The sequence below is a fragment of the Hydractinia symbiolongicarpus genome, chromosome 6 (genome assembly GCF_029227915.1).
Source record: "Hydractinia symbiolongicarpus strain clone_291-10 chromosome 6, HSymV2.1, whole genome shotgun sequence".
NCBI classification, from domain to species: domain Eukaryota; kingdom Metazoa; phylum Cnidaria; class Hydrozoa; order Anthoathecata; family Hydractiniidae; genus Hydractinia; species Hydractinia symbiolongicarpus.
Genome location: NC_079880.1, coordinates 20,001,267 through 20,028,259, shown reverse-complemented (window position 1 = coordinate 20,028,259; position 26,993 = coordinate 20,001,267). Strand labels below are relative to the sequence as shown.

Below are 26,993 nucleotides of genomic sequence, written 5' to 3'. Positions count from 1 at the left end.
TCAACTATTAAAAAAAGTAACCATTGTTGAATATAACGGAATTAAGTTCCCTATCAACTAACAATTTTTTTTATGTGCTATGTGAAATCCAAATTGTGCTATCGCTACAAACATTAAAGTGTTTACCACCCTTTCTTCAATTCTGTTTATTAAGATACTTTAACCTTGGTTCATATATGGAACTAATCTTATTCTCGTTGTCTGGTTCTTTAATAATTGCAGTTTCAATTGCATCACGTATAAGGCCAATTTTCTCCTCGCAATTCTCGCAAACATATTTCAAGTTCTCTATCTTTTGCCTAGTCCCACCAAGCCTGTTCATATCACCTATATCTTTTATTTGTTTAGATGCAGCTATTTTAATGTCCAACAAATGACATTCATCTTCCCACATTTTGAAGATTTTTTGGTATTTTCCCAGGGAAATATGACGCATTAAAATGGCAACCTACATACATGTGATTTTTTGTTTGTATGGTTTGGTATTTTTAATCATAATCTGTTTAAGTACTGTCAGTAAATACTTACTTGGTCGATAGGAATGTTACATAACATATATAACATTGTTAACATTTTTGGCATTTTTTTATATCCTCCACTGTTTCTGAACTTTTATGGTCATCTGCCAAGGATTTTAATGTCCTTTGTTCAAATGGGCCTAAAATATAAAATTATTTCCAGTTTTGTATGAATTACTTATTAATCCATCAGGTTAGAAAATGTTATGCATTCTTCACAGCTGTACTGGTGGCACTACATAGTCATCATTTTTACCTTGATCTATAACAGGCTTTTGGATATCTTTCTTTGTAATTGTACAAAATAAACAGCAATGTCATCCTGTTGATAAATATTATATTATTTAAAAAAATAATCAACGATCTGTGAATAAATGGGTCAAATTAAAAAACTTCGTGCATATCAGGGACGGAATTTAGAGTCGCATGTATTATTATTTAAATTTATATGGCAAATGAAACTGTTTCCTTCGAATCTTTGCTGGGGGTAGAAATTGACAAACTAGGTCATTCTCAAAGACGGAATGCAAAAATTAAGCATTTTCAGAAAGTTCTGTTTAACCTCATAATGCTCTGAATTTACATGCCAGTATTGAAAATAAATATAACTTCAAATAGACTAGGGTATGTAAGGGTAAAGAAACGTAAAACATAAATTTTTGATACTTTACTCTTCTTCTTAGGCAAAGGAACTTCAACGAGGCGCTCTTTCTGAGATGGAATGTCAGTAACGGCAAAAAATTACCGTTATAGTAGATAACTGAAAAGTGATTAGTTTAACAGTAGCCTATTGTGAAATATTTGTGGAATTGAAGTTAACTATTAATATATATAAAATAAAACTATACTATCATTATAAGGCTTTATAAGGTATACTGCAATGTCTTTGGAAGCATGCTAATCTTCAGGAACAAAAGTTATCACTGCGTCAAAAAGCTTGCAATCTTTCTATTGAAAAGCTATGGAGACAACAAAACATAACCCCTAATGTAAATTTGAATATGCCAAAAAATATATTATGTTATGGAACTAATTAATTATAATATTTACTCTATAAAATATGTCACGGTTGTCCACTTCAGTTTCAACAAGCAACATTTCGTTAGACATTCTGGAATCCACATCACCAGGCTTCAGCACACATTTTCCAAACTTCTTTCTAAAATACTGAATTTCAACTTCATCACCATACGAATTGTACTTCACTGTTGCATACATACCAGCATAAGATTGTGAAGTTACATTGACCAAGTTCCCTGTTTTAAAGGGGAATTGAGGTCAAAAAACAACCTTAGCTTGAAATGTTTATATATAGCCGATAATTAGCAGTTTTTCAAGGTCACGTGATTAAAAATGTGACGTCACTGGTGCGAGATAGTTTCAAGGCGCATGTTTAAACATTCATTCAGCGATGGCGTCCTCAGACATTGACATAGTTTCTTTATGTTCTTTTGATGATATTTGCGAACATAGCTCTGATATTCCGTTGCTAGTAATGAAGATTGTATGCGTGAATATGTTGGAGAGCCCGAATGTACCAAAAAAAATGGGACAAAAGAAATTTTTCTTTTAGCAGTGACGATAGCGACGATTAAGACGAGTTTAACTCAAGTAGGACAAAAAAATCTGCATTGGTACAAATGTACGTTTTGTACGATTATTCCGACATTTTAAGAATGTAAATGCTGCACTTTACTTGGTGATAAACTTAATTCTGGATGCGTAACAAAATATCGCGACTTTGACACATAATGCCTCAATATATCTGTTCTGGAAACTTCTTTCATCAGACACCGTCAATATAAAAACGAATTCACCGAAGTAAAAAAAGATGAATGCAAGCTAGTTTTACTCATAACGTAACGCTATTTTTTTAAGTAATAATAATGCACATGCATGTTTTTATCGTTTTCGAGTATAAAAACAAAGATATCAGCGGAACCTTGCACAATTCTTCAAATATAGAATAAAAGACCTGGTTCTCATCAACTGTTTGAAAGTATTTTATTACTGTTAACGGTGCTACGCCTTTTATATAGGAATTATAGATTTATTGCCTGTAGCCAAAATTCTGCCTTGGTCCATCATGATGAAAGACTTAGACGTGGGAAAAGGATTGTCATTTTTTGTGCGTCATTAGTAGAACCCGCGAAGTATTCCCATCACCGGCAAATAGTTATACAAGTTTCAAAGAATTTACTTATAAAGAATTGTAATAGTCGGGTTTCTTATCATAAAAACTTGTAAAAATGTATTAAGTATATATAAGAAAATAAATAATTTTACAAGTGTCTGTTACAAATCTACTGAACATTTGTGTCCGTTTATGTTGTTAGCTCTGTCTTGTGTCGTATTGTTTGTGAGTGAAGGATTGTTTTTTCTCTTTAAGATTTTCTCAGTGAATAGTTATAGGTCCAAGTTGGACAGTACTCATGCTTGTAAGAAGCAAGAAAGTGTATTCAGCACCTTCTTCTGGGAGCCTAATCCCAATTTTATTTACATCCACCGTCCCTGTAGACAAGATACTTCAGTGCAGCTTGCTGTATTGTAAACCTTTTTCATTCTCGTCTGTTGGAAAGTTTAAAACGGATCTGTGACTGTAACTCGCCTTCCAACACAAGAAATTCGTGGTTATTAAGTGAGGTTATCCCAAGAACGCAAAGCCCAAGTACTCAGGACAGAAAGACTAAACAACAGTTTTATACGAACAAACGTTTTATTTTGAAAATGTTTATGGATAAAAAATGTTACTAACAAAATACCTCTATCTTCCATTCTTTGGTAATAAACAACAATCCGTCAAACACAAGTTCTTAAATTTTCTTCTTTATAGCTCTTAAAAATTCCAATGATTTTATACGAATTTAATCAAAAGAACTAAATTAAGTTTCAGTCTCAATTTCTCGTATATTGACTCCAAATAATCCAAATTCAAATTCTCAAATACTTCATCTTTTTTTTAACTCGCAACCTTATTCTCATAACTATCCTTCAGAAAAAACTCAAAAAACTCTGCTTAGTAAAAATATAACTTCCACAATACAATATAATATAATATTATACTTACAAACTCTTAAGGTGGTTCCCTGGGAAACAAGGATTTTTTTCCAAAAAATGGTTTTTTTTCAAAATGCTTTGGCACAAAATTGTATCATAATAAAATAGGAAGAAAAAATTTCTTTTTTTAAATTTTTTTGATGACGTCACTAATTATGCGCATAATTAACAAATTATAGGCTAAAAACATATGGTATCTCCTAACAAGGATATCTCTAGGTAGAAGATAAAACTTTGCACATGTGTTAATATTGAGTAGCTGAAGGGACTGAGTGAATTACTTTTTTAATTTTTTATCTAAATCGCATCGGGTTGGCCACCAAACTTGACTTTTCCGGAAAAGAGAATATCAATGACAACATACTAGATTCTAGGAGAAGAAAAAATAGTAAAATTGAAAAACTAATTCACACAGTCCCTCCTAAATAGAATGAAGAACTGATGTTCAAAATTTCAGCTCAAAAGCTTGTTCCAATGAAAAGTTATCTTTGTTAGGAGTTCAAAAATCTGCAAAAATGTTGTTTTGAAATATCGGTAAAAGAAAAAAAACAGTTTGTATAAAAAAAACTAATCTGTTCATAAACTAATAATTAAAGTCCAACAAAAGCACCATATCCATATGTTTCCCCTTCCTCAAGCAAATTCTTATCTTCATAACCTTTTCTGGCAGCTCTCTGCCTTTTTCTGTCATTTTTAACTCTGTCAGTATACTTGCGGTTTGACTCTTTCACACGTTTTGTGTTAGCTTTACGAAAACCAGTTTCGGTATAATAACCAGGTTCTAAACCAAGTTTGGAATATACTGGTAACAGTCCTGTTTCTCCATTGTTATATGCTATTACTACAGATGCTACTGCTGTTTTGAAAACAGCATTTCCAACATAAACTCTTTTAGGGCATCTTGACCAGATGACATTGTTGAGAGACTCATTTACGTTTTGTGTTTGACCATGAAGGCATTTCTTAAGTAGATCCTCACTTCCAAGGTCTTTGCTTGAAAATACAGGTGCAATGAGGTCTGAGACAACTTTATCAATGTTTAAATGCCCTTTGTAAGTAGATTCACCAGTTATCTTATCCCTTTGATATTTACACCAAGAGTTCTCAGTTCGGGGACAGTACATGTGACGCTTTTCTTCATCAGGTTCATTTGTCGAATGAAAAAGGACAGCAGCAACAGATTTACGCATAGCATAAAGATTATCAGTGTTCTGTCTAATAGCCATTCCATAATGGTTTTGAAGTGTATTCATGATCTTGTCTGTGAGTCTTCCCTTTCCTCTGCCAATGCCTTTTCCATCTGAAAGCTTTACACCCTTGTGGTCAGTTTTAATTTTTCGCAATCTGGTTCCGACACGTTTCTGTACATGCCCGATACATTCACCTTTGTTCAAGCTGTGTCCTGGGTAGGGATTTGTACTACAAAGTTCCACAAAAGATTTTGTGTCTCCGTCTCCAATGTAAAAAGTGTATCGGAGTTTGTGAGTTTTCACAGAGCGATGGTAAATACGTTTCAAGCCGGTAATCTCCATGGCACCAGAACTGCCTCTATGGTTGATAGAGCAAAACGCAGCATGATTTTCTTTCCACTCTTTATGCTTCTCAGAATGGGTGTCATTTGTCTTTTCCCAAACATCACACTCTTTACACTTTTTCGACATAACCTCAGTGTCAATACACTTTCCATCTGCGATCAATGTCATTACCCCATTAAGGGATGAAAATCCGCGCTTTTGCCAGGCGCCATCACCGCTGACAGCTATATTAGCGATATCCTCTTTGTCAACACTACTTGGGTCATTTCTTTTTGTTTTCTCATGCACTTCTTTTGCTGCTGTAGCCATGGACTCATGTGAAGTCTGTACATAAGCATTGTGGACCAATGAATTAATGTTTTCAAATGTTGATTTTGTCATTGGTTGTGGCATATTCATGCATCTGCAAAATTTTTCGATGCCGCTGAAACCAATACCATTCTCACGAAATGCAACTACTGTCCTTCTATTAATGTCATAACCTTTTCTGCCATTAACTGGATCTGGTTTATCACACTCTTTAGAAGAACAAAACTTCAAATTCCATGGGCATTCTGCACATGAGATTAAAAGGAAATGAGCCATTCCCATTTTGGCTTGCAATAGATGTTCCACGCTTACAGAAGCTGCACAGTCTGGGCATCTTCCTATCATAAAAATCAAAGACATTAACAAGTCACTCTCTATTATAATGTTACAGTTAGCAACAAACTCTTTCTCAATTGTTTCTGAGGTAGTACTACAATCTAATTTGGCAGCTGATGCTCCAGTTTGTGTTGACGGTTCAGGTTCGGTGAGTTCTTGGATTGGTTCTGAAGATGTTCCGTTTAATGTTGTATTGCTGGCTGTAACATTTGCACCATTAAAACCTTTTCTCTTCCTTGATCTTCTCTTCTGATAACTTTTCTTGTTAGCCATGACTTTAATTGGTTAAAAGAATCAAGCTATTTGTGTTTAAAAAATGGAGGAAGAATTTATGACCTTTCACCAGGAGCTCTAACTTTGAAAGCACTTCAGGATGGTTTCGGTGTATATCTTATAGTAAGACTTTGCCGTGCAAGATAGAACAGCCCTTTGGCGTCAAAATGGCGGCATTTTCACGCCCTTACGACTTTTTAACAAAAAGATATTGGCCTAAATCAGTTTCTAAGGACCGTTGCTAAGGAAATTTTCGAAATTTTAGGTTCTACCTGTATAGAAACTTCTGTAAAATTTGCAAAATTATTGCAGGACCTTGGAAAACCATTTATACCACCTTATAGCTGAGAGAATAACCTTTCCAACAGTATATAATACTCAATATTGAAAAAAAAATGAAAAAGGGCTTTATTTCCCAGGGAACCACCTTAAACAATAAACACCATGTTAGTATATCGCTCATATGACGCACTACTGATTACGCAGTTCAGCATGATTTCTAACATGGTCTTTCACTAACAGCAATATTCACGAGGAGTTCTTCCGCTCGTATTAGAACAACCGTATGCCTGGCAATTTGGCATTTTATGTCTGCAATTGAATTATTTTTATGTCCAAAATACAAATAATTTTTATAAAACAGCCAAACTAGTGGCATACAAGACAGATATTTATTCTTTCTTAATTTATTTGCTCGAGTTAGTATGAAAAAATCCAAATGCCTTGATTCAGAACATGTATTAAAAATATACAAATTAAAAATACGATGTTAGGTGAAAGACAAATCTAAGAAGGCACACTAACTATAACTATATTTCTGCGTTTCAGACATCCTTCTGTCGTGCTGCACTCTTTCAATATAAAAGTTCGACTTTGTGTTTTGTGCGCTTGAGCCGCTCTCGCACTTGTGATGTCATCACCGAATGACTTTGTAACCTCGTCCCCCCCCCCCTCAAAAATTGATAAAATTGTATAATTTTTTGGGAACATTTTTATTTTTATGGTATGAATGAAATTATAACAAAATCAAAAAAGTCAATTTTGACCTCAATTTTCCTTTAAAAGTCTTTGTTTCTCCAATATTGTTTTTTAGAGGCATATTCTCTAGAGGAGTACAACCTTTAGCTTGTTTCCAAAGACCTAACAGGTTGAGTTCATCATTGCGGTGGCTTGCCACCTCTTTGTAAATTATTTTCTTCTTATCAAGCGGAGGATATTGCTGTTGAATATTTTTATTTTGTTGGTTTATCCAAAGCATATTTTGTTTGGTTATCACTAATTATATTTTTGATATAACATTCAGCAGTACACAATGTTAATGCCTTATGACCAAAATAAGCACTCTGTATCTCATGGAGGTGTTTGTTTTCATAATTACTTGAAAAATCTACACTGAGAATAAGTTCATCATTAACCAAGTTTTTTCTCAAGTGTTTCACAATGTTGTATACATGATTTTTGTTGCTTTTAGCAGCTGTACCATCAAAATTCTCCGCAAAATTTTTTCCTGGACGTTGTTCACACATATTGCAACATTGAAAACATTTTATAGAACAAACTAAACCACTTATAAAATTAACAGCATCAGTAGATATTTTACTACACAGATCATTTCTTCCCGCTTTCATTAGTGTTGATTTGATTGCAATTAGTAAAAGTTAAATGTTTTCACATTTCTCACTATAATCATCTTCTTTTTAAAAAATATGCTTCTTTGCCTTTACTAATTTTTTAAAGTTAAAGTTATATTTGACTCGTTTTTCAGCATTAACCATTTCCACAAGCTCTTTATAACTCCATAAAAGGTATTGTCGAGAACGGTAAATCTTTGTCCCAGTATCATCTTTTCCAGAATATACTGTTCCTTTGAGTCCGGGTTTGCAGTAACTGATGTCAGCTCTTTTATGAAATGATAACAATTTTTCATTTGTTTCTGAAGGACGACCACCAGCAGCAATATCAATTTTACGTCTAACTATAGTAACGACTTTCTTTTTACTAGGGGGTGAAAGCGTTGTTACCAGTTTTGCTAGTACTGCTTTCTTTTTGGCTGGGATTTTTGGCAGACTTTTTACAGTTTTAGTAAGGGCTTTGTCAAGTGATTGTCTTGTTGAAAATGATGAATCAGCATCACCTTCGTCAGTATGTTTAGATTTTCTTTTCCTCTGGCGGTCATTTGTTTTGTACTTTTCATATTTTTCTTTGTTAGCTTTCAATGCTGCCATTTGAGCTGTCTTTTTGTCCCTTCTCTTTTTCAGGTAAGCTTCTTTATCCATGTCTTTCTGTCTTTCTTCATTTTAATTTCGTCTTAAAAAAACGTGGTTTTCCCATAAAGTAAATAATACTGATATTTACAATGAAATGGTTTGCAAGATTTGTTTTGTATTTTTATAAATTTGGATATCCCACTGGGACTTAAGTGGAATGTTTATGATTCTATGGTAGGACATGAATATTCTGATTCCATCTCTTGGGACATTTCTGATACATTTAGAAATAGGGAGGATACATTATGGAAAAAATACAAATTGGATGCAATTTGTATCAAAAATGTAAAATATACTTTCAAGGAAGAAATTTTCGCGGAAGAAATTTTCGCGATTTCGCGAATTTTGGCCAAAATCGCGAAAATAAAGTCCCGCGAAAAAAATCAAAAGGGGTCGTTCGCGAAAATAAATTCCCGCGAAATTTTCAAGTATGCTTGATTCGCGAAAATAAATTCCCGCGAAAAAATTTTTTTTGCAACATAACAAATACCGTATTATTGGGGAAAAGTTTGAGAAAAATGTGCAAGGTTTTATTTATGGCACTTCTCACTCTAAAAAATGAAAGCATTAGGAAGTAATAACGTAAACAGTTTTTCGATATCTTTTGAAAAATTTTTTTTTGTTTTGTTTAATCTATTACAATTACTGTTTCGACTTTGGCGTCGTCCCTGTTTTGTTTATTGTGATTTTTTTGTTGGCGACGGAACATAACCCTTATGTCCGGGATATTCTCATTGACGTTTGTTGTGGTTTTTTTCTTCTTTCTTTTCGGAGCAGTTTCTTTTTCTGGTCGAGAAGCATTAGTAGTTGAAAGTGCTAGAAAATTTCCGAGAATTTCTTCATCTTTTGGTGCGATATAATAATCATTCAGCAATTCTTTATAACGATCCAAAATCATGTGGTTTTTTATTGTAGCTGGCATTCTCACAGTGACTTCACATGCGATTTCCAATCCTCCTTGAACCAATGGAGATCGACGATAATTTGTTGACGTTAGAGTAGCCGTAATCCTTGCACCCCTGTCTAGAATAAACTTTGTTATCCTAGAAATTTCTCTGGTTAAGTGTCCCACTGTGGTTCCAGAATCGCACTGTTCGGTTTTTATAGCAAACAGATCAAATGCGTTGTCTTGTTCATAATAGCAATTAAGTGTTTCTTCTTCTCTTGGGAACCATAATCTCTGATAATAATGGAAACCTCTTACAGCTGAAGAAAATTTTAAAATCTTTTCTGTCGAAGACATGATGCAAGAAAGTTGTACACATAAGTGATGACAAAGATGATTTGTCGTTCGATTTTGTCTAAAAGAGGTGTCTGCTAAATTCGAAACCGTCTAGACTGATTCGATCCAAACATAAAAGAAGAGGCGTATTCGAATACACACAAGGATAAGTCAATTTATGCCGGGGGTTATGCTGTTCTAAATCTTAATTCTTTAGAATATAAACATCAAAGACGTTTTTTTTACCAAAATACATGTTTTTTTTTTAAATTTAGTTTCGAAATGTTTTTGTGAGCTTTTCTTCTTTTTTATTAAGATAAGAGATGCAAACTATATTTTCAAAAGAGATTTTCACTCTATCAATACCCCCGGTTTGCAATCGAAAAAGTATTTCACATAATTTTTTTTGTTGTGTTTTGTTTCTGTGTGATTTGAAAAAGGAAACAAACAGTTTTTTGGATGAGAAGGATCAACCATGTCTTTCCTTCGAAAAAGTCAAAAGCTTAAAAAAGCTTTAGAAGATAAGCTTAAAGAAAACAGTCCTGCAGAAAAGAACATTGCTCCTCCTGAACCTTCTGCAGGTTAGTGTTATATTTTTCGTTGCCAGCAAAAAGCTCTTGTACCAAATGAATTATCATGAAATTATTGCAGGGTATATTTTAAAAAATTATTCTACAAAATCCTTTATTTTTATTTTTAGGTACTACCTCTAAATCCTTGCCTGAAGTCGATGGCCTCGGTGTAGTTGATGTGCAAGCAATCTCGGAAAAAGCTAAGGAGGCGAAGGAAAGAAAGACTTACGTAAAATGGCAACCTAAAGACCGATTTACGATTGGCGACTACGCACGTAAAAATGGCAACAGGCTGCGCTACGGAAGTTCAAGTCGCAGTTTCCTGGGCTCACAGAAAGCACAATTCGATCGTTCAAAGAGAAAGTCGTGAAGGAGATAAAAATCGCTTCGAAAGAAAAACGTGAAGTTGTGAAATCTGTGTCCAAATACTCAAAGCCAGTACGTCGTCCACTGCTACTTGGAGAATTTGATGGAATGGTTCAATCTTACATCAAGGCTGTTAGCTCAACGTGGAGCCCTCGTAACTTCAAGCTTGGCCAAGGCTACAGCCAAAGCTCTTATGTCAAGGTATCCGGGCGCCGTTGGAAACATTGATGTCGATTCATCAAGTTGGGCAAAAAGCTTATTCAAGCGTATGGGGTTCGTTCGGCGGATGAAGACTTCTTCGAAGGTTAATATTCCTGACGGAGCCAGGAAAGAAATGGAATTTTTGTTTCACCATGAGATCGTCACCCTTATTGAAAAGCATAACATACCACACTCCATGATCATCAACATTGACCAAACACCCCTAAAATATGTCCCAACTGGTAATTTCACCCTAGCCAAACGTGGTTCAGCGTCCGTAGTCATGGAAGCTGCTAGCGACAAACGATCGATTACTGGAACATTTGGAATAACGTTTACAAATAAGTTTTTGCCTATCCAGCTGATCTACGGGGGAAAGACGGAACAGAGTCTACCTCGCTTCAAGTTTCCAGACGGCTTCAGTTTGAGTGCAAACCCCACTCCCTACTCTAACACGACAGAGTCAATCAAAATAATTGAAGAAATCATTTCGCCCTACCTAAAAGAAGAACGAGCGACACTCAAGCTTCCTCCTGATCAAAAAGGATTGCTTATCATGGATGTATTTACTGGCCAAATGACGAGCGAAGTCCTCAATAAGATCAAGGAAAACCACATATGTGTCGTCAATGTACCAGCAAATATGACCAAGTTTTATCAACCATTAGATTTAACTGTCAATGGACATGCAAAGCGCTTCTTGAGAAATAAATTCAGCACCTGGTACGCTGATCAAATTTCAAAGCAGCTTAATGATGTGGTCAAAATTGATGAAGTAGATGTTAAGCTGCGTTTAACTACTCTCAAACCCCTACATGCTCAATGGGTTGTCGACTTTTATGATGAGATGACTACCAGCAAAGGAAATCATTGAAAGTGGATGGAGAGCAGCGGGAATTACTGATGCGATTCAGCTGGGTAGCAAGAATCTCCCTCCAATCGACCCATTTCAAGAGATCGACCCGTTATGTGAAAGCAGTCCAGTGGAGAACCAGCAGCTTCAATCGGTTTGTGGTTTGACCTTGGAAGAAAAGCAGATTGGATACTCTGAAAGAGCCGACGACGACGAAAATGACGATAGCGGTGAAGACGACGAAGATGAGGATTGTGATTTTGTGTGGGAAAGATCTGCTTTTGACGCTTTTGAAAGCATGGAAGATGAACAATGACACTGTTAGAACAAATATTTTTGTTACTCGTTAATACGAAAAGCTTTACCCTGTAAAACTTGTTTATATATAGTTTATTTTGTGTTTTGAAAAAGTGCAAACGAAAGAAAAACTTACATTCTCAAATCAGCTGTCATTTATATAACTGCTTTTTGTATAAAAAACACGTTTTTTATAAATTAGGTACGTATAAAAAAATCAAAAATGTCTTCGTTCGCGAAAGTTTATTCTCGCGAAATATTTTAAAAATAGGCCATTCGCGAAAATATATTCCCGCGAAAAATCTTAGGAGAGGCTATTCGCGAAAATAAATTCCAAAAATTTCGCGATTTTTTGTCCTCGCGAAAATTTCTTCCGCGAAAATCATCCTTTAAAGTAATAACATGGATTGATTTTTTTAGTTCACAGATAAAAATGTTTCTCTTTTAAAAAAAACATGAAAATTATAAGTTCAACTTTTTTAATTATTTGTTACGGACAGGACGGAACACAATTGTCAGGGACAGAAGAAATTTTGAACACTTTTAAAATAGCTTTCACTGTGGAATTTGAAACAGACATCTGCATAATTTTCATACAGGTTGGATAAATCACAAGTTTACATAATTAAATCAAAAAATGAAGTGCTTAGTCAGAAAAATAAAATATGTGTAAATCGTCAGGGACAGATGTCAGGGAGCGAAAAGTTCCTCAAAATATCAATACTTATTCATTTTCTCCAAAATCTATAGTTATTATTTTCAAAGCTTATTGGAAGTACTTTAAATTATGAAATAAGTTATGCCACTTTCAATTTGCTTTCTAAGCAAAAATGGAGGATGAAATATACTGTTTCCGTCTCTGTAAAGTTCAACCTTTTGACTACATCTTTTCACAAAAAACATATGTATGTCTTTTTCAGTTTTTAATCCATTTGGTTGACAGGTTTTAAATTTGATCCAATAACATGGGTATGCTCGTCTTTATTTCTCTGCCTCTCCCTTTTGTGATTATCATTTTGCGCGATAACCGTAAAACGTATACGAGTATTATAATTAAGATATTTTACCAGGATTTCACAGTTATTAAAAAAACAATGTATGGGGAAATCTTTTAATTTTTGCAAGGCCTTGTCAATATGAAATTTAGGACATGTTTTATTAAATTGTTTTCTCCAATTAATGTACCTGATGCTCCTGTAAGGTTTATTTATTTATTTCCCTAAAAGAAAAATAATCATGTGAAAACATACACTTGCCTACACTTTATTTACCAGTGGCTTTTTTACTATAAAATATTTGATGTACGCCCATGTAAGGGGTTAAATAGCGGACAAATTCAATATGTCAAATTGATATGTCAATAAGCATAGTTTGATCAATCAATTTGACATTGCGACTATCAAATTGAAGATTGATAACCATCAATTTGAAGATTGATATGTCAATTTGATAACCAGTTTGAAATAGTGACATTCAAATTGAAATATAGATATTGAAATCAAATTTGTGTATCCACATCGTTGTTTTAAATTGAGAGTCATTAAAACAATCAAGTTTTAGGTATTTTTCCGCCACTTAATATTCTTCGATTTGAAATACTTCAGTCCAAGGTGAACAACAATCGGTCTGGAAAATACAATGCAATATTTTAAAGATTACTATGGTCAGTAAATTAATTATAATATTTGTAGTGTTTATACCTGTTTTACACTGTAAAAATATATTGCACGAATTTTTTTTAATTTTTTTCTATTCCTTCAAACTTTTTAAATTGTATAAACTAAAGTTATATTTCTATTGTGAACTGTACTTCAAAACAACAACTAATTTTCAGGATTTTTTAGTATTATTGTAAATATAAGGTAAAGTTCAAGATTTTAATAATGTTCGTCAGTGTATACTTAGTATTATTGTCACGTTTCACGTGCTGTTCATACATCAATATGGCGAACAGACCCTCGTGTTTCGCCTGCTGAAACCTTTCAGGTATATGTTTTGAGAAACATAGATTATTTTATACAAAACTTGAGTGATGCTAATGCAGGCAAATCCACAAAAGAATTGTTAGATTACACCGCATTTCGCATGGAAAAATTTATATCTGTTGCATTGCAAGGTAGTTTACTGGGATATACAGACTTGTCGTTGATTGAGTTGGTGATATCAGCACTGGATAATGTCGAACAGTTTCTGGATGCATGTGATAATAATGATGACCATCTTCCGCCCAAAGTTTTCACAGGATCTTCTGGAAGACCACCGTACGCAATTCGAAAAGCCTGGTTGGAACAATGCTTAGAATCAGGATTCAGACAGAAAGACATAGCCGCTATGTTGGGAGTCAGTGAAAAAACAGTTTCCAAACGTATACAAGAATTCAAAATACGCCTTGAATTCCCGCGATTTTCTGAAATAACAGATGAAGCGCTACATATAATTGTAACAGAGTTAGTGTCAAACTTTCCCAACGCAGGGATAAGAACAATGAAGGGTCATTTATTAGCTCGAAACATTAGGGTAACTTGGAGTCGCGTTCGTAATGCTCTTTGGTGTGTTGACCCACAAGGAATTGTCAATCGTTCGCTACATAGTCCAATTACCCAGCGCCGTATATACAGCGTACCTGGTTCATTAGCGCTATGGCACTTAGATGGAAACCACAAGTTAATTCGTTGGGGATTTATAGTTTATGGTTGCATAGACGGATATTCCAGGAAGATCATGTATTTGAAATGTCATATAAACAACAAAGCAGAGACAGTGCTTAACATATTCCGTGACGCTGTGCAATCATTCGGTCTTCCATCTAGAGTAAGAGGCGACCAAGGTGTGGAAAACTATGATGTTGCAAGGTTCATGTTCTGGCACCCGGGGCGTGGACCCGGGCGCAGCAGTTATATTGCTGGAAAATCTTGCCACAATCAATGAATAGAAAGATTGTGGAGAGATGTTTTTACCCTGTCACTGTCAAAATTTTATTGCGTTTTCTGGTATTTAGAAGACAGTAATTTGTTGACATATCGAATGGTCTTCACTTGTACGTAGTAAAAATTGTGTTTGTACATCTGATAAATGTAGATTTACAAAGATTTAAGGATGGTTGGGATTGCCACCCAATTCGAACTGCTTCTAATCGCACTCCAAATCAGCTATGGCTACTTGGTAAAATCGACTACCAACCAGGCAATGGGGATTTCGACGTAGATAAATCATACGGGGTTGATTTTGATGGACCTGTAACGTTACCAAGTGGAACTGGGGTGGAAATACCAGACATACAAGGGTTTCTTAATGAAGAAGAGAAGAACACCTTATTACGTGAAATTGACATTTATAAGAATTCAGACAGCTTTGGTGTTGATATCTATGTTGAAGTGCTAGCCTATGTTCAGACATTGATCAACCAAAGAGGACAAAGTTAAAAATTTCAATCTTCGTCACACGGAAATAATATAAAAAAGACATTTGTTTCAAGCTTATAATGCATAACATAACGTAAAAAAGTACCATTTCATAAAATATATATCCACCTACATGGAAATGATGTTATTTCTGCGCGTTAATAACTCTTTTGCTTCTAAGAACTCACAAGGAAACTGTATGCTCTCTTTCAATGTGATAAAATACTGTCTTGATGAATTTTTTAATAATTTCTCTCATTGAATGTTTATTTATGCAAAATTTCAAAAAGCAACATAAATTGTACCTGAAGGTAAGAAATTATTGTGGGAAGAACATTCTGCAGCCTGAGTATACATGTAATTTGTGTAATAAGTTTTGTAGATGAGGAACTTTAAAAGCAACTTTTGAAATAATTTCTTCCCACAAAAATTTCTTAAGGTATAAGAAGTAAAATATAAAAGTCACTTCAAATAACAAAACAGTCAGCAACTAAAACCAATGTCAAATCTATTTATTGTCACTAAAACCTACACCTTCAATAGCAATGGCTTTCTCCAAATTTCTGGAGCGTCATCATCATCTAAATACTTAACTGTGATGGGGGAACACAAACCCCACGGTGGTACAAGTGAATGGCCTGTGATAAACTTTAGAACAGCTGATATGTATTTCTCTGAACTATCAGTAATAATTTTCGAAAAAAAATCAAATGCTTGTTTCTTCTCATAATCATCGTTGTTGTCGGTTTTTACAAGTTGTAGGAACTCCATTGGAGTAAGTCCAGTGTTCTTAGAATACACAAAAATTTGTCGACACCTAGACACATTAGCCTTGATAAAAGCTAGGAATCCAGTAAGATCTAATCCTTCTTGAATTGATTTGATTTGACTCTGCCTTTTGCGAATAAGTTCGTCCATTAACAGCTCACTGATTAGCGAATGTCTATTAGCTGTAGTTACTGCAACACTTTGGTCCCATCTCGAAAAGTTTAATATCAAGATATATTTATCTACAATTTCATCAAGCTCTTTCTGTGATGTTGCATTGTCCAAAGCATTCACAAAATCTAATAATCCTGTTGAGCCAGCATGCCTTGGGATATCTTCAATATTTATTTGGTTAATGATCTGGTCAAAATCCATTCCAACAATTAAGTCATAAACCCATGGCTGAAAACAGTGAAAGCCTGGACCCCCATGAAGAACTGAATGTCCAATCGCCATCCCAAGGATAAGGTAAGTAATGCTCTCTGAACGTCTTGGGACCATCAGTGGAACTTCACCTTCCAATGAACGGTTCTGAAATTCTTTGAAAAGTAATTCAAAAAATTCAATTCTAATAGCCCCTGCATCACAACTGTTACCTTCACCAGTTGCACTTGTAAATTGGACCTGTAAATAAAAATAGTGAAAAATAGATTCACATGAAATTGAAATTCGAATAGTATATAACAGTATTAAAGTAATTAGGTATATATATAAGTATTATACCTCAAACTGTTTTTTTAAAACACTTGGTCGTTTTATCGCTTTCTTATAAAAAGATAATGCAGTTCGCCACAACTCTTCTCTGTCGACATAAAGAAGTTCTACTTCTGGATTGACTTGACATTTAAAAGCTTTGATAAGGTTGTTTATTGTTTCAAAACACTTTGTTTCATTTCCTGGTGACTTAGAACTGGTAGCACAATCTGAAGAACGTTGCTTCATACTAACTGTCTTTATACATTCAATGTCTGGTGATACTACACGTAGCACAGAGTCGACTGCTTCCTCTATTGTTTTATTTTTGGCTTCCTCCTGGAGAACAGAAAATTTTTCATCTGGGAATATGCTCATCAATTTAAGAAGAATTGCTTGGTCACGATGGACATGATCATTTCCATGACCTATTGAAGATAAAAAACATATTTCAAGAATCTCCTGGAATGTCTACTTCTATTATGAATAAAAATAAATGAAAAAAAATGTCTTTTATGAATAAAAAGAAGAATCAATAACACGAATGAAAATACATAGATGTTTCGCTTGTTTCCTCTTTATGGGGGTGGTTTTGTCATGATTAACAGAGGCAAAAGAAAACAATACACAACACTAACTAACCTGCAATATCAGGATCAGCATTGCTAGTACTTGATATCCCAGCCACATCCTCTGACATACATTGTTCTTTATGGTTTTCAAATTCTGTTAAAGGCACAATTACGCCACAATGTGAGCACTTGCATTCTGCAATATTACAGGGTTCTGTTGACAAATCATTTTTGGTAACTGGCGTGACATCAATATCAGTGTTCAGTGGGATAATGTAAACACATGATGACCGAACTTCTCCTTTTAAATATTGAACGTCATAGCCAACTGCAGGACATACAATTTTGCATAATTTTCGAAGCCCACAACCACCTGAGTCAGCTTTAGCCAATAGAAACGCTCCGTCTTGACACTTCAACCTATACATATACAATGCAAGAATTATTGATATTTTGAGGGTTTAAATTCTTCTATAATTTTTCAGCAAATAAAATATGTTTACGTAGCTAGCTATGTTCATATTTAGTCTTAATTTGTCTAGCATAGTAAGAGCCTTTTTAGCTATTCTTATCCAACCCTTTTCTTAGCCAATTGTTTGTTATGCTCAGCAGTTTATTACTTTTTCGTAATTTCGTTTTCTTTTTTAAAATGTCCCTTCATTTTATTTTATCTGCCTTGCATGCCACCACTTATTGATTATTATGGGATCCCCTGCACAAAATATGTAAAACTTACCTTGGAAAATAACCTTCCAATGTTTCCTGAATGTGTTGATGATCACCATATTTGTTTTTAAAAACAATTTTTTTTTTCCAAGCCCTGCCATACGCAGAGTACCAAGTTCTGTTTGTGTAGGAGTGTATTCATCATTCCTTTTACTCAGACATATAAAGTCGTGTGTCCAAGTTTGTGGAAATCTCAACGGTCGGCTCTTTGTATACGGTACATAGTTTCGTGCACTTCTGTGTTCCCAGAAGTTCTATTAACATTAGGCATGTATTTTGCAATACTCTTCCAGAATTTGGGTTTGCTCTGTTTGGAAAGGCCTTCAAAAAATCCTGCCCTGCTGAGTGGGCCCAATCTTTTGCTCCATTTTCCGTGTTTATATTACTAGTAGGCGAGGAAGAATCGTTCGTTTTTTCCTGGGATCTTAATTGTTCCTGCTCTCTTGCTCTCTGCAGTAATGCAAGAGAGTCTTCAATGAAATCTAAGCAACTTGGGTTTTGGTTTGTTGTGGCCTTTCCCGCTTCCGCCATTTTACTAACTTTAAACACAAAGGTGGAGGTTTAGGAGAGCACGTACAAACCACAGACCAGAATACGTAGTAGGCTGTAAAGTCAGATTATCAAGACTGACCTTGGCTGAAAGTTTCACGTGACTTTGAGAGTCAAAGAATTCTATTGATAGTTTAAGTTGACGACTTTATAATTCTTCGAAATGTCTCAAAAGCAGTCTAGATTTGTTATCTCAACTTCCAATTTGACGACTGATTATATGGGAATAGACATTTTAATTTGATGAATCGAATGTCAATTGGACAAATTGACTTATCAATTTGACATATCGAATTTGTCCGCTATCTAACCCCATACCCATGTAGCTATCTAAAGAATAATAATTTGTGACTTGAATTTTGATAATGCAACTTTCAGGTTAGTTGAAGAATCTTTGGCCTCAAAAGCACTGAAAACAACGGTATTGTTTTAAATGTTGGCGCAGTCAGGATGTTTTTAATGTGTTTTTTTAAGAACTACTCAGCCAGTTTGTCCATGTGTTCCTAAAAGTGTGTTGGCAAATTATCAACATGACACCAAGGAGCAGGTTGGATTATAGTCCTTTCTGGTCCTTAGATTCAACCTGTCATGAAGATTTGGTCATAAAGGAATTTTGTTCTTCTTCTCAAGTGACGACGACCAACATTTTCTCTAATTTCTTTTGAGTAAACTAATGGCTGAAAATAATTATTTTCATAGATAAATATCAATACACAACATAACTTAACATATAAATGTTTTATAAGAATAACAAGAATATTAGGGTGAGATTTACTTAAAAAAGGAAATAGTGAGGGAACATCACTAACCATGACCCCAAGAGCTAAAGATCAAACATTATTATCTTATATATTAATTCTCTTGCGTGAGTAAAATTGTGAGTCCACGACACGCAACTCACGGGTCACTTTTTTATGACGTGGCCATACGCTAAAATTTACTAAAAAAATAAGTAAGCCGCTAAATGAGAAAACAGGGGGACCATTTGTCATTTATGCTACAGCGCCGTTCTCGGTCGTTACGGTTGCAATAATTTAACTTTACCCCCGGTATACCGTATCTCATGGAAACAAGTTGTTTATAAACCGAAAAAAGAAGACCGAAGCGAAGAAGGTTGTCTGTTTTTCAAGGTAATCCTCAAAAAAGTTACTTCAAACAAAGCATGCCAACTGTTGTTGTCGAACGAAGTTAATAATGTTGTTGTCAGAAATATTTCTTAAAACAAAGAAAAACGTACGATCATATAACCATCGCAAAAAAAATTGATTGGAAATGCATCAGACAATTGTAGCTATACATTTTCATTTCGTTCTTTTTGGGATGAAGCGAAATTTAGTAATCGAAGTAAAAAACTGATTGAACTTTTATTCAGCCTTGCTAGCTTGCGACCTTCTGAGAAGGCGAAAGAAAAGCAGGTGTGTTGTCTAAATTATTTGACAGAGAATTGAATTTGGGTGTGTAACGATTTTTTAGCCGTAAGAGCTAAATTTTTCCTTAAATAATAAGTTTGTTAGTGTGTCTTGAGCCGGAAAATATTTTCTTTAAGCACTTATGTTGTAAGAATATACTCTGAAAAATGGGTCAGAAGTTTAGAACATCCTAACAATACGTCTAAGCTTGATAGTTTGTTTTAAATATGAACATTTGTATGACGCACAAAATTGATTAGAAGATTACTTTTTTTGTATATCTAATGAACTGTACCTTTTTGTTTCAGAGCAATAGGCCGTTACATGTAGTAGAATTGCCATAGCTAGCTATAGTAACTTATAGCATGCTTTATTTTATTAAAGCAAATATTTTCAGGCCATAGTCATTTTAAGAACTACGGAAGTCCATTAGTGCCATTGCTCTTGCCTATTCGTAATTTCAAAAAAGTGGATAGACATGAAACAAAATTTAGTTGCCTATTCAAAATTTCAATAAAATGGATAAGTAAGAATTCGTCGTCTATTCACAATTTATAACAAAAATAACAGTACGCATGCGCTATCTGGTCCCAACGAGAGTTCAAAATGATCAAGAAATTTGATTTAGGTACTTATTTTACGTAGTATGTCGCTGAATTACCCCTTATTTCTTTATTTTGTACAAAGAGTGATAGTGGAGAAACTGTTCAACAAAGTTTACAGCTACAAAGAAATAAAATCTGTGTTTATGGAGTTCACAACATAAAAATTAGGTGCATTACTTTTCTTTTAAATTTCTACCCCATTCCAGTTTATACCCTATGTAGTTCATTAATTTCAATTATTTCTCTTAGCTTGCGCCAACTAAAAAGAGATCTTGCAATTCTCGTATTATTTAGGCGGAAAAACACTTGTCCACATCAATTGTTATATAATGTTATCAAGATATTTTATTTTTAATGTACTTTTGCACATTTTGAAATCGGTGGAAGTAGGTCAGCTTTGGGTTACAGAAGTCTCCATCAGAAGTTGAAAGCAGTGTATAATATCCAAACTAGCAGGTAAAATCTTCACATATTTCAAATGCATAGTATGCTACAACACACGTACTAATACTGATAAACTGATTATTATATTTTCATTACCAAGGGGGGAGATAAGGCAATTGATGGATCCGTGTGGTGTCGCTTTGAGAAGAGCTAGGCATTTACAAAGAAGAAAGTACGTTTGCAAGGTAAAAATTCGAATTCGTCTCCAAATTTCCCATTTTTTGTATGTGGAGAATACTGGAAATCAATTCATTTACGACAAGTTAAGCCGTACGGGTATTGCATTCATTCATGGCTGCATAGACGGGTAAATAAAATTAGAGAAAAATGGAACGTCAAAAAGCTTGGAAGTTATCGATTTATTTCTGTCCTTTTATATCAGGTATTCGCAAAAATTGTTATGGCTAGAGACCTTGTCTACGAACAATTGCCCAAAAGCTGTCGCCCACTCTTTCATGAATTATATGAAAGAGATTAGAGGTATTAATTATGAACGGCTTTCCGATCCCAATCTTTTTGTTGATGTTTTTTGTGTTTGTTTTATGAAAATCGAGGTTAATTAGATCAGATCACGGAATTTAAAATTTAAATATTGCAGCAATTCAAGTATTCTTCCGTCAAAATGAAAGCAGTTTCTGATTTGGAAAGTCGACCACTAATCAGGTAAGAGGACTATTGATTAAGCTTGACTAGATATCGTTCTAGAGAATCGAAGCATTCTGGTCCCAGTTAAAGCGCCAAAACACAATCTGGTGGATAAATTATTTCAAGGTCCGTCGAACTACTCACATTCCGATGCTTATTAAAGGAATAAAGACGGAAATGACAAAAAATCTTAACTTATATTTACAACATGGAGATAGATGGGACTTTGGACAACAGCGACATAATTCAAAAGTATGTTGTTTTGAAGGCATTAAAAAAAGTTCTTTTTAAAAAAAGTATTTTAAATGGTATAACGTGTTTTTAAGGGAATGCTTAAAATTTTGTTTCCATGGATTAATTTAAAAAGAGTTTGACGATATGGGAGAAGTGCACAACACTCACCGGATACGTCACTACCCGAATTACGAAAGCCCTAGTGAACGACCCGATATAATATATGCAGTTCCTGGAACCTACGGTAATGACAATCAATTTCTCTCGAAATCGTGTATTTAAAAACTTTTTATAAAGCAAATTTTAAATTTCCTTGTAGGTACTTCCGATTATAAAATCAATATCAACCAAGCATATCTTACACTAGCGAAGCCATATACGACTGAAAAGAATCCTCTAGGGTGTAATACAGAAGAGTGTAATAAAGTTGCACTTCAATTGATGATTAACAAACGCCTAACATTTCCGAATAACGCCGAGGAAGCTAAAAAACTTTTTGTAAAACTTATAGAAGCCATTGATAATATATAGCACACAAATATATTTCTATAGAATCTTTTTTAGTTCAACAGGTTTTTTCCATAGAGATTTATGCCACCAGCGTTGAAGTATAAAGAGAAACATAACTTCTAATAATTAATATTGTATCTCTATCTTGCATTTTTGCTCTTTGAGGTATTGCCTTATAGCCGATTTGACATAATACATCCATTCCATCATCAGAAGAAAGCATTGCTTGTAACGCCTTTTCATCAGTTATTTTCTCCGACTACAAGTAAACTGTTAAAATGAATACATTACAGACATAGCTATGACATAGCTATGACATAGCTAATGTAAACTCTTGTCATAAAAAAATTAAATAAAAAATTATCCATTTCTTTTTCATCTTCTTTTTAGTTTTATGTATAAAATATTTGTAAACCCATTTTGCGAAGTAGTTTGGAGCAGGACCAGTCATCGCAATTAAAGATGCCATTAATTCGCCATACAATTTAAATGTTTCATTGTCTATATCTCCGTAACAGTTGATACGAGGAATGTAACCATCATCACTCTCTACAAACAGTTGTTGCTTTCCTTTTTCCATGGCATCTAAAATATTTTAATCAGTTTATCTAAATAATTTCTAAAACTCAAATTATGAACTATGAAACCAAGACTTACCAGAAAAAAATTCTCTTCTTAAACCTCCCTGATCTACACCTGACTCACCATAGAAAGTAACAACAATCATTCAACCTAAATGTTCTCTAATCCATGGACGGCTAAATCTTTTACAAAAATCAGCAAACATATGATTACGTCGTACTTTTAAAGAAATTCCATTTGTGTTTACATTTAGGTTGACTAAAGCCTCTTTCAATCTTATTTCAATCGCACCAGGATCTATCAACACATTGGATGTTGCAGGACAATATGTTCTTCGTATAAAGTTTTTTCTTCATTTTCAGCCTCGTCCATTCTAGTTTTTATTATGTTTTCATCAATTAGATCAATATAAGTATTATCTGCATAGACAGCTATGTGTGCCTCAATTTCCTTTAAGTTTTGTTCTTTTCCACACACTGGACAACAAATTTTGCTACTGTGTGCAACTCTGTCGTCATCTAATCTAAAAACTGCATGAATTTCCCATGTCATGCTAACCACTTTGTTGTCAGCAGCAGTTACAAGTTCTTCTGGTTTAATATATGTTGTAGGACTGAAAGATAAGGCAAAATTTCGGCTACTTTCGGTTATTGAGCCAATCCATGTACACCTGCTGAAATTTTGAACAAGATAGAAAAATCTTTGTACTCTTCCTCTTTCAATATGGTTAACAGTCAAAAGTATGCAATCTTCCTGCAAGGTTGGCTCCTCTGCTGCCAGACCATCTAGCCTCAGTTTATTCATTTGGCCTAAAGCTACGTCATTCTATTTGTCACTCTTTAGCTTTTCTTTTTCCTTATCTTTAGCCAAAGATTGAGCAAATTTTTCTTCTTGGTCTATAACAAGTTGTCTTCTTTCTAAAGATTTCAAAGCTCAGGCTTTTTGATTTTTTTAAAAAAAATTTCAGCCACCAAGAGAGCATGTTCTCTATCTTGTTCTATTATTATTTGCTTTCTTTCTTTTGCATCACTGTTTCCATTCTTTTGCTGTTCGTCAGAAGAAATGTTTTCCACATCATATCCTACCAAACTTGTTGATTCTTTTCTTCTTACTTTGTTATTTATCTCAAAATCATCTCCAGAGCTATCACTGTGAATCACTTCCATTAAAGCAAGTGAAAGTAATTTAGTTTGCAAGTAGAATTTCATGTCTTTTACATCTCGCCTGCGATTGGATGATTTTGTCTGACTTAAAGGACGGATTTGTTTTCCCTGGGCATATTGCTTTAACATCACTCAGGCCAGATCTCGTTATCTATTCCAACAACAGCAAGCATGTGATTGTGATAGAGCTTACCTGTCCATGCGAGGATAATATGGAAACTTGGCATTCAACTAACATGTCCAAATACAATTCTCTGGTGAACATAATTAAATAAAACGGTTGGCATATAGATCTTTTTGCCATCGAAGTAGGTGCCAGAGGCTACTGCTCTAGATCTGTTTCTGACTGGGATTGGATCGCAGAAAAACTTTTCAAGCTGCTCGTTAACTTGGTGACATGTGCATGAAAGCTTCTTTCTGTATTTGGGTCGCTAGAAATACAAAGGTATGGAATGAACATAGCCACATCCCTATTTCAACCAACTATTCCATACCCACTCCTCTAATGCCAAAGGCCAAACAACCAACAGTCACCAAGCCCAATACACCTGTTAAAGCAGGCCCAGACCCACCTACCCACAGCAAAGTAATTCACGCAGGATTAATAAATAAAGAAAACACCTGTTACGCCAATTCCATCCTGCAAGCATTAACTGCAATCCCATCATTTTGGTTACATTGTGCTTTAGAACCTTCTCTTGTTTCTCCTCTATTGAAGTCTGTTATGCTGAGTATGTCCATGCTGTCCCAGTCTTCCACAGCTGTTGACCCTTCCACCTTCTTAAGAGCCTTGCAGCGTGAGATGTCCAGCATTAGGAAGAACCCATTCAACCTTAATACCCAGCAGGACGTGCCAGAAATACTGCTTCATGTCTTGGGTGAATTAACAGGCCCTTCGGTTATCGCAAAGAATATCATCACCAACATTATAACCACTACGACGTCATGTAATGCATGCTTCTTACCATCTAGCAGGGAAGAAAGTATGCCTATTGTGCCACTCCCTATCTCAAACAGCGTTACAGGTTCAATTAATTGTTTTTTGCAGCCCGAAAATTGTTTGGAAATAACAGGTGGCTTTGCCCGCAGTGCTCTTCTTACCAAGACAGTACATGCGAAACAGTTTTCACCCAGTGTAGAGACATTCTAATTATCCAACTGAAGAGGTTTACGTTTCTTGATGGAAAAACCCTAAAAAATAACTAATTTGTTACCTGCCTTGCTTCAAATGACGACATTTTTAGACTTCGCTCTCAGCCAACGGATGACATATCATGTAACAACAAATATTCGTTAGCTGTCACTATTAATCATTCGGGCACCCTAGGAGCAGGTCACTATTTGGCATTCATTAAATATCGCAGCTGTGGCTCATGGTTAAGATGTGACGATAAAGCAGTTGTTAGAGTTGCACCATTCGATTTAAATAACTCTTCTTTGTATGTGTTGTTTTTTGTGAAAATGTAAATATTGTCTGATTATCATTGACGAAAAAAGGGGAGGGTTATCTTTCCCTAGCGGTTTTGTATTACCCCGGCTGTTTCCGTCACAAGCAGTCTACCGTGAACCTAGAGTTTGCTCACTCTTCACTCTTTTATAAAGTAATCATAAGAAGCATAGCAAGGGGGTTCGACTATGTCTTGTCTTTGGGTGCGACGACCCCACTTTTTACCCCAGTCCAGTGGGGAGGCCAAGTTTGCTCACTTGGTCTACAGGGTTAACGATCCTGCTGTACTCATAGTTATTCTTGTAAGAAGCTCTGCAAGGGTGTGTAAAATTTCTCTTTTTATGTCTTCGCATAGGTAGTTGTTTGCCCCCTTTTTATAGTTTTTATTTATTTGTATATATATACGTTTTATGTCAATATTTGTTTTTTTGTTTTTGTTTTGTTGTTGCAATATTTGTATTGTCCAGAGGGTTGCTTTTATAATTAACTTAGTTGTACAGACCATCCTTGTAAAAGGGAGATCTTGCTTTGTATAGAGATCTTTAGAGGGTTTACCTGTACCACTTAAAATAAGAGTTATTAGACTAGTCGAATCACTATAGCTTGCTGTTTTATTATCTCATAATCAAATAAATTGTCAATATATGACTGCAACGATATGGAAAGATCCTCAATATTTTCATTCAAGGTTCCAATTAAGGTAACTCTCATCAATGATATGCCTCCATGCTCTTTGCTTTCACCGTTAGGAAAGAAGACTAACCTTAAATGCTCTAATACCTGTGATAACAATGTGTCATGAGTAAAATTGTTTCTTCTTAGGCTACCTCCCTGAGCAATTCTTGCTGTGAATTTGTTTTTGTATCCTTTTTTTCAACATTTTGCCAACTAAACTCAATGGGTATGGTACTGCTTTTACTTTTACTTTCAACACGGCGTTTACTACTTCTCTGCCGAATTGATGATACAATACTCTTTAACTGATCCTTTTTTAACTCATATAAAATTTTTTGCATTAACAGTCGAAAATCGGCCAGTCCAAATCCCATTTCTTCGAAGTCTTGTGAATTCAGCAAATGTATACTATCACCACAAACCTAAATGTGCAATAACAGTTTTAAGAACCAATAAAAACCAGAAAGAAATAAAAACAGCCGCTGTAAACGAAATCACAAGAGCTGCAAAACTCACTCGACTTTTTTCAAAGTTGTCCAAAAGATCTGTACCATAACCTCTGTCTTTCAAGAATAAAACTATCTAAAAAAATATTGACCCACCTTAACTAGTGATAAATACAGCGAGATAAATAGGTTCTAGCTACCTAACAAGGATAAAGCCATCATTAGCTAGTTCTCCTCGCTGTACCAAAATCCATAACCTACTTTTACTTTGCCCAACAGTTGTTAACCACAGAGAACCTTAAAAAGTTAATTTAACAA

At 34.7% G+C, this 26,993-nt stretch overlaps 3 protein-coding genes across 3 annotated transcripts in view; 1 reads left to right on the top strand and 2 right to left on the bottom strand.

Annotated features, from left to right (window-relative positions):
• The window catches only part of LOC130647433 (ubiquitin carboxyl-terminal hydrolase 35-like), a 34,089-nt gene extending 7,329 nt beyond the window's left edge, over positions 1-26,760 (top strand). Inside the window, exon 2 of the mRNA XM_057453284.1 lies at positions 24,553-26,760. Within this exon, the coding sequence (XP_057309267.1) occupies positions 24,613-25,257 (645 nt within the window). The 5' untranslated portion in view covers positions 24,553-24,612 and the 3' untranslated portion in view covers positions 25,258-26,760. The remainder of the gene's footprint in view (positions 1-24,552) is intronic.
• Positions 15,392-18,497, bottom strand: LOC130648157 (uncharacterized). Its single transcript, XM_057454194.1, has 6 exons — positions 18,202-18,497; positions 17,977-18,084; positions 17,311-17,660; positions 16,699-17,096; positions 15,740-16,599; positions 15,392-15,512 (listed from the first exon to the last, which is right to left on the bottom strand). Exons 1-6 carry the CDS (start codon positions 18,495-18,497, stop codon positions 15,392-15,394), a joined length of 2,133 nt encoding a protein of 710 aa, XP_057310177.1.
• LOC130647434 (uncharacterized) lies at positions 22,682-23,162 on the bottom strand. Its single transcript, XM_057453285.1, has 2 exons — positions 23,020-23,162; positions 22,682-22,947 (listed from the first exon to the last, which is right to left on the bottom strand). Exons 1-2 carry the CDS (start codon positions 23,087-23,089, stop codon positions 22,700-22,702), a joined length of 318 nt encoding a protein of 105 aa, XP_057309268.1. The 5' UTR covers positions 23,090-23,162; the 3' UTR covers positions 22,682-22,699.
• Positions 26,761-26,993: the final 233 nt, after the last annotated feature.

Bases quoted from the DNA above. Each gene is read 5' to 3' on its own strand.
- LOC130647434 (XM_057453285.1), bottom strand. From the start codon at position 23,089: ATGATTGTTGTTACTTTCTATGGTGAGTCAGGTGTAGATCAGGGAGGT. The intron at 22,948-23,019 runs GTAAGTCTTGGT...AAAATATTTTAG, and splicing joins AAGAAGAGAATTTTTTTCTG to ATGCCATGGAAAAAGGAAAG.
- LOC130648157 (XM_057454194.1), bottom strand. From the start codon at position 18,497: ATGGCGGAAGCGGGAAAGGCCACAACAAACCAAAACCCAAGTTGCTTA. The intron at 17,661-17,976 runs GTAAGTTTTACA...GTATATGTATAG, and splicing joins TTGGAAGGTTATTTTCCAAG to GTTGAAGTGTCAAGACGGAG. The intron at 17,097-17,310 runs GTTAGTTAGTGT...TATCTTCAATAG, and splicing joins TGCTGATCCTGATATTGCAG to GTCATGGAAATGATCATGTC.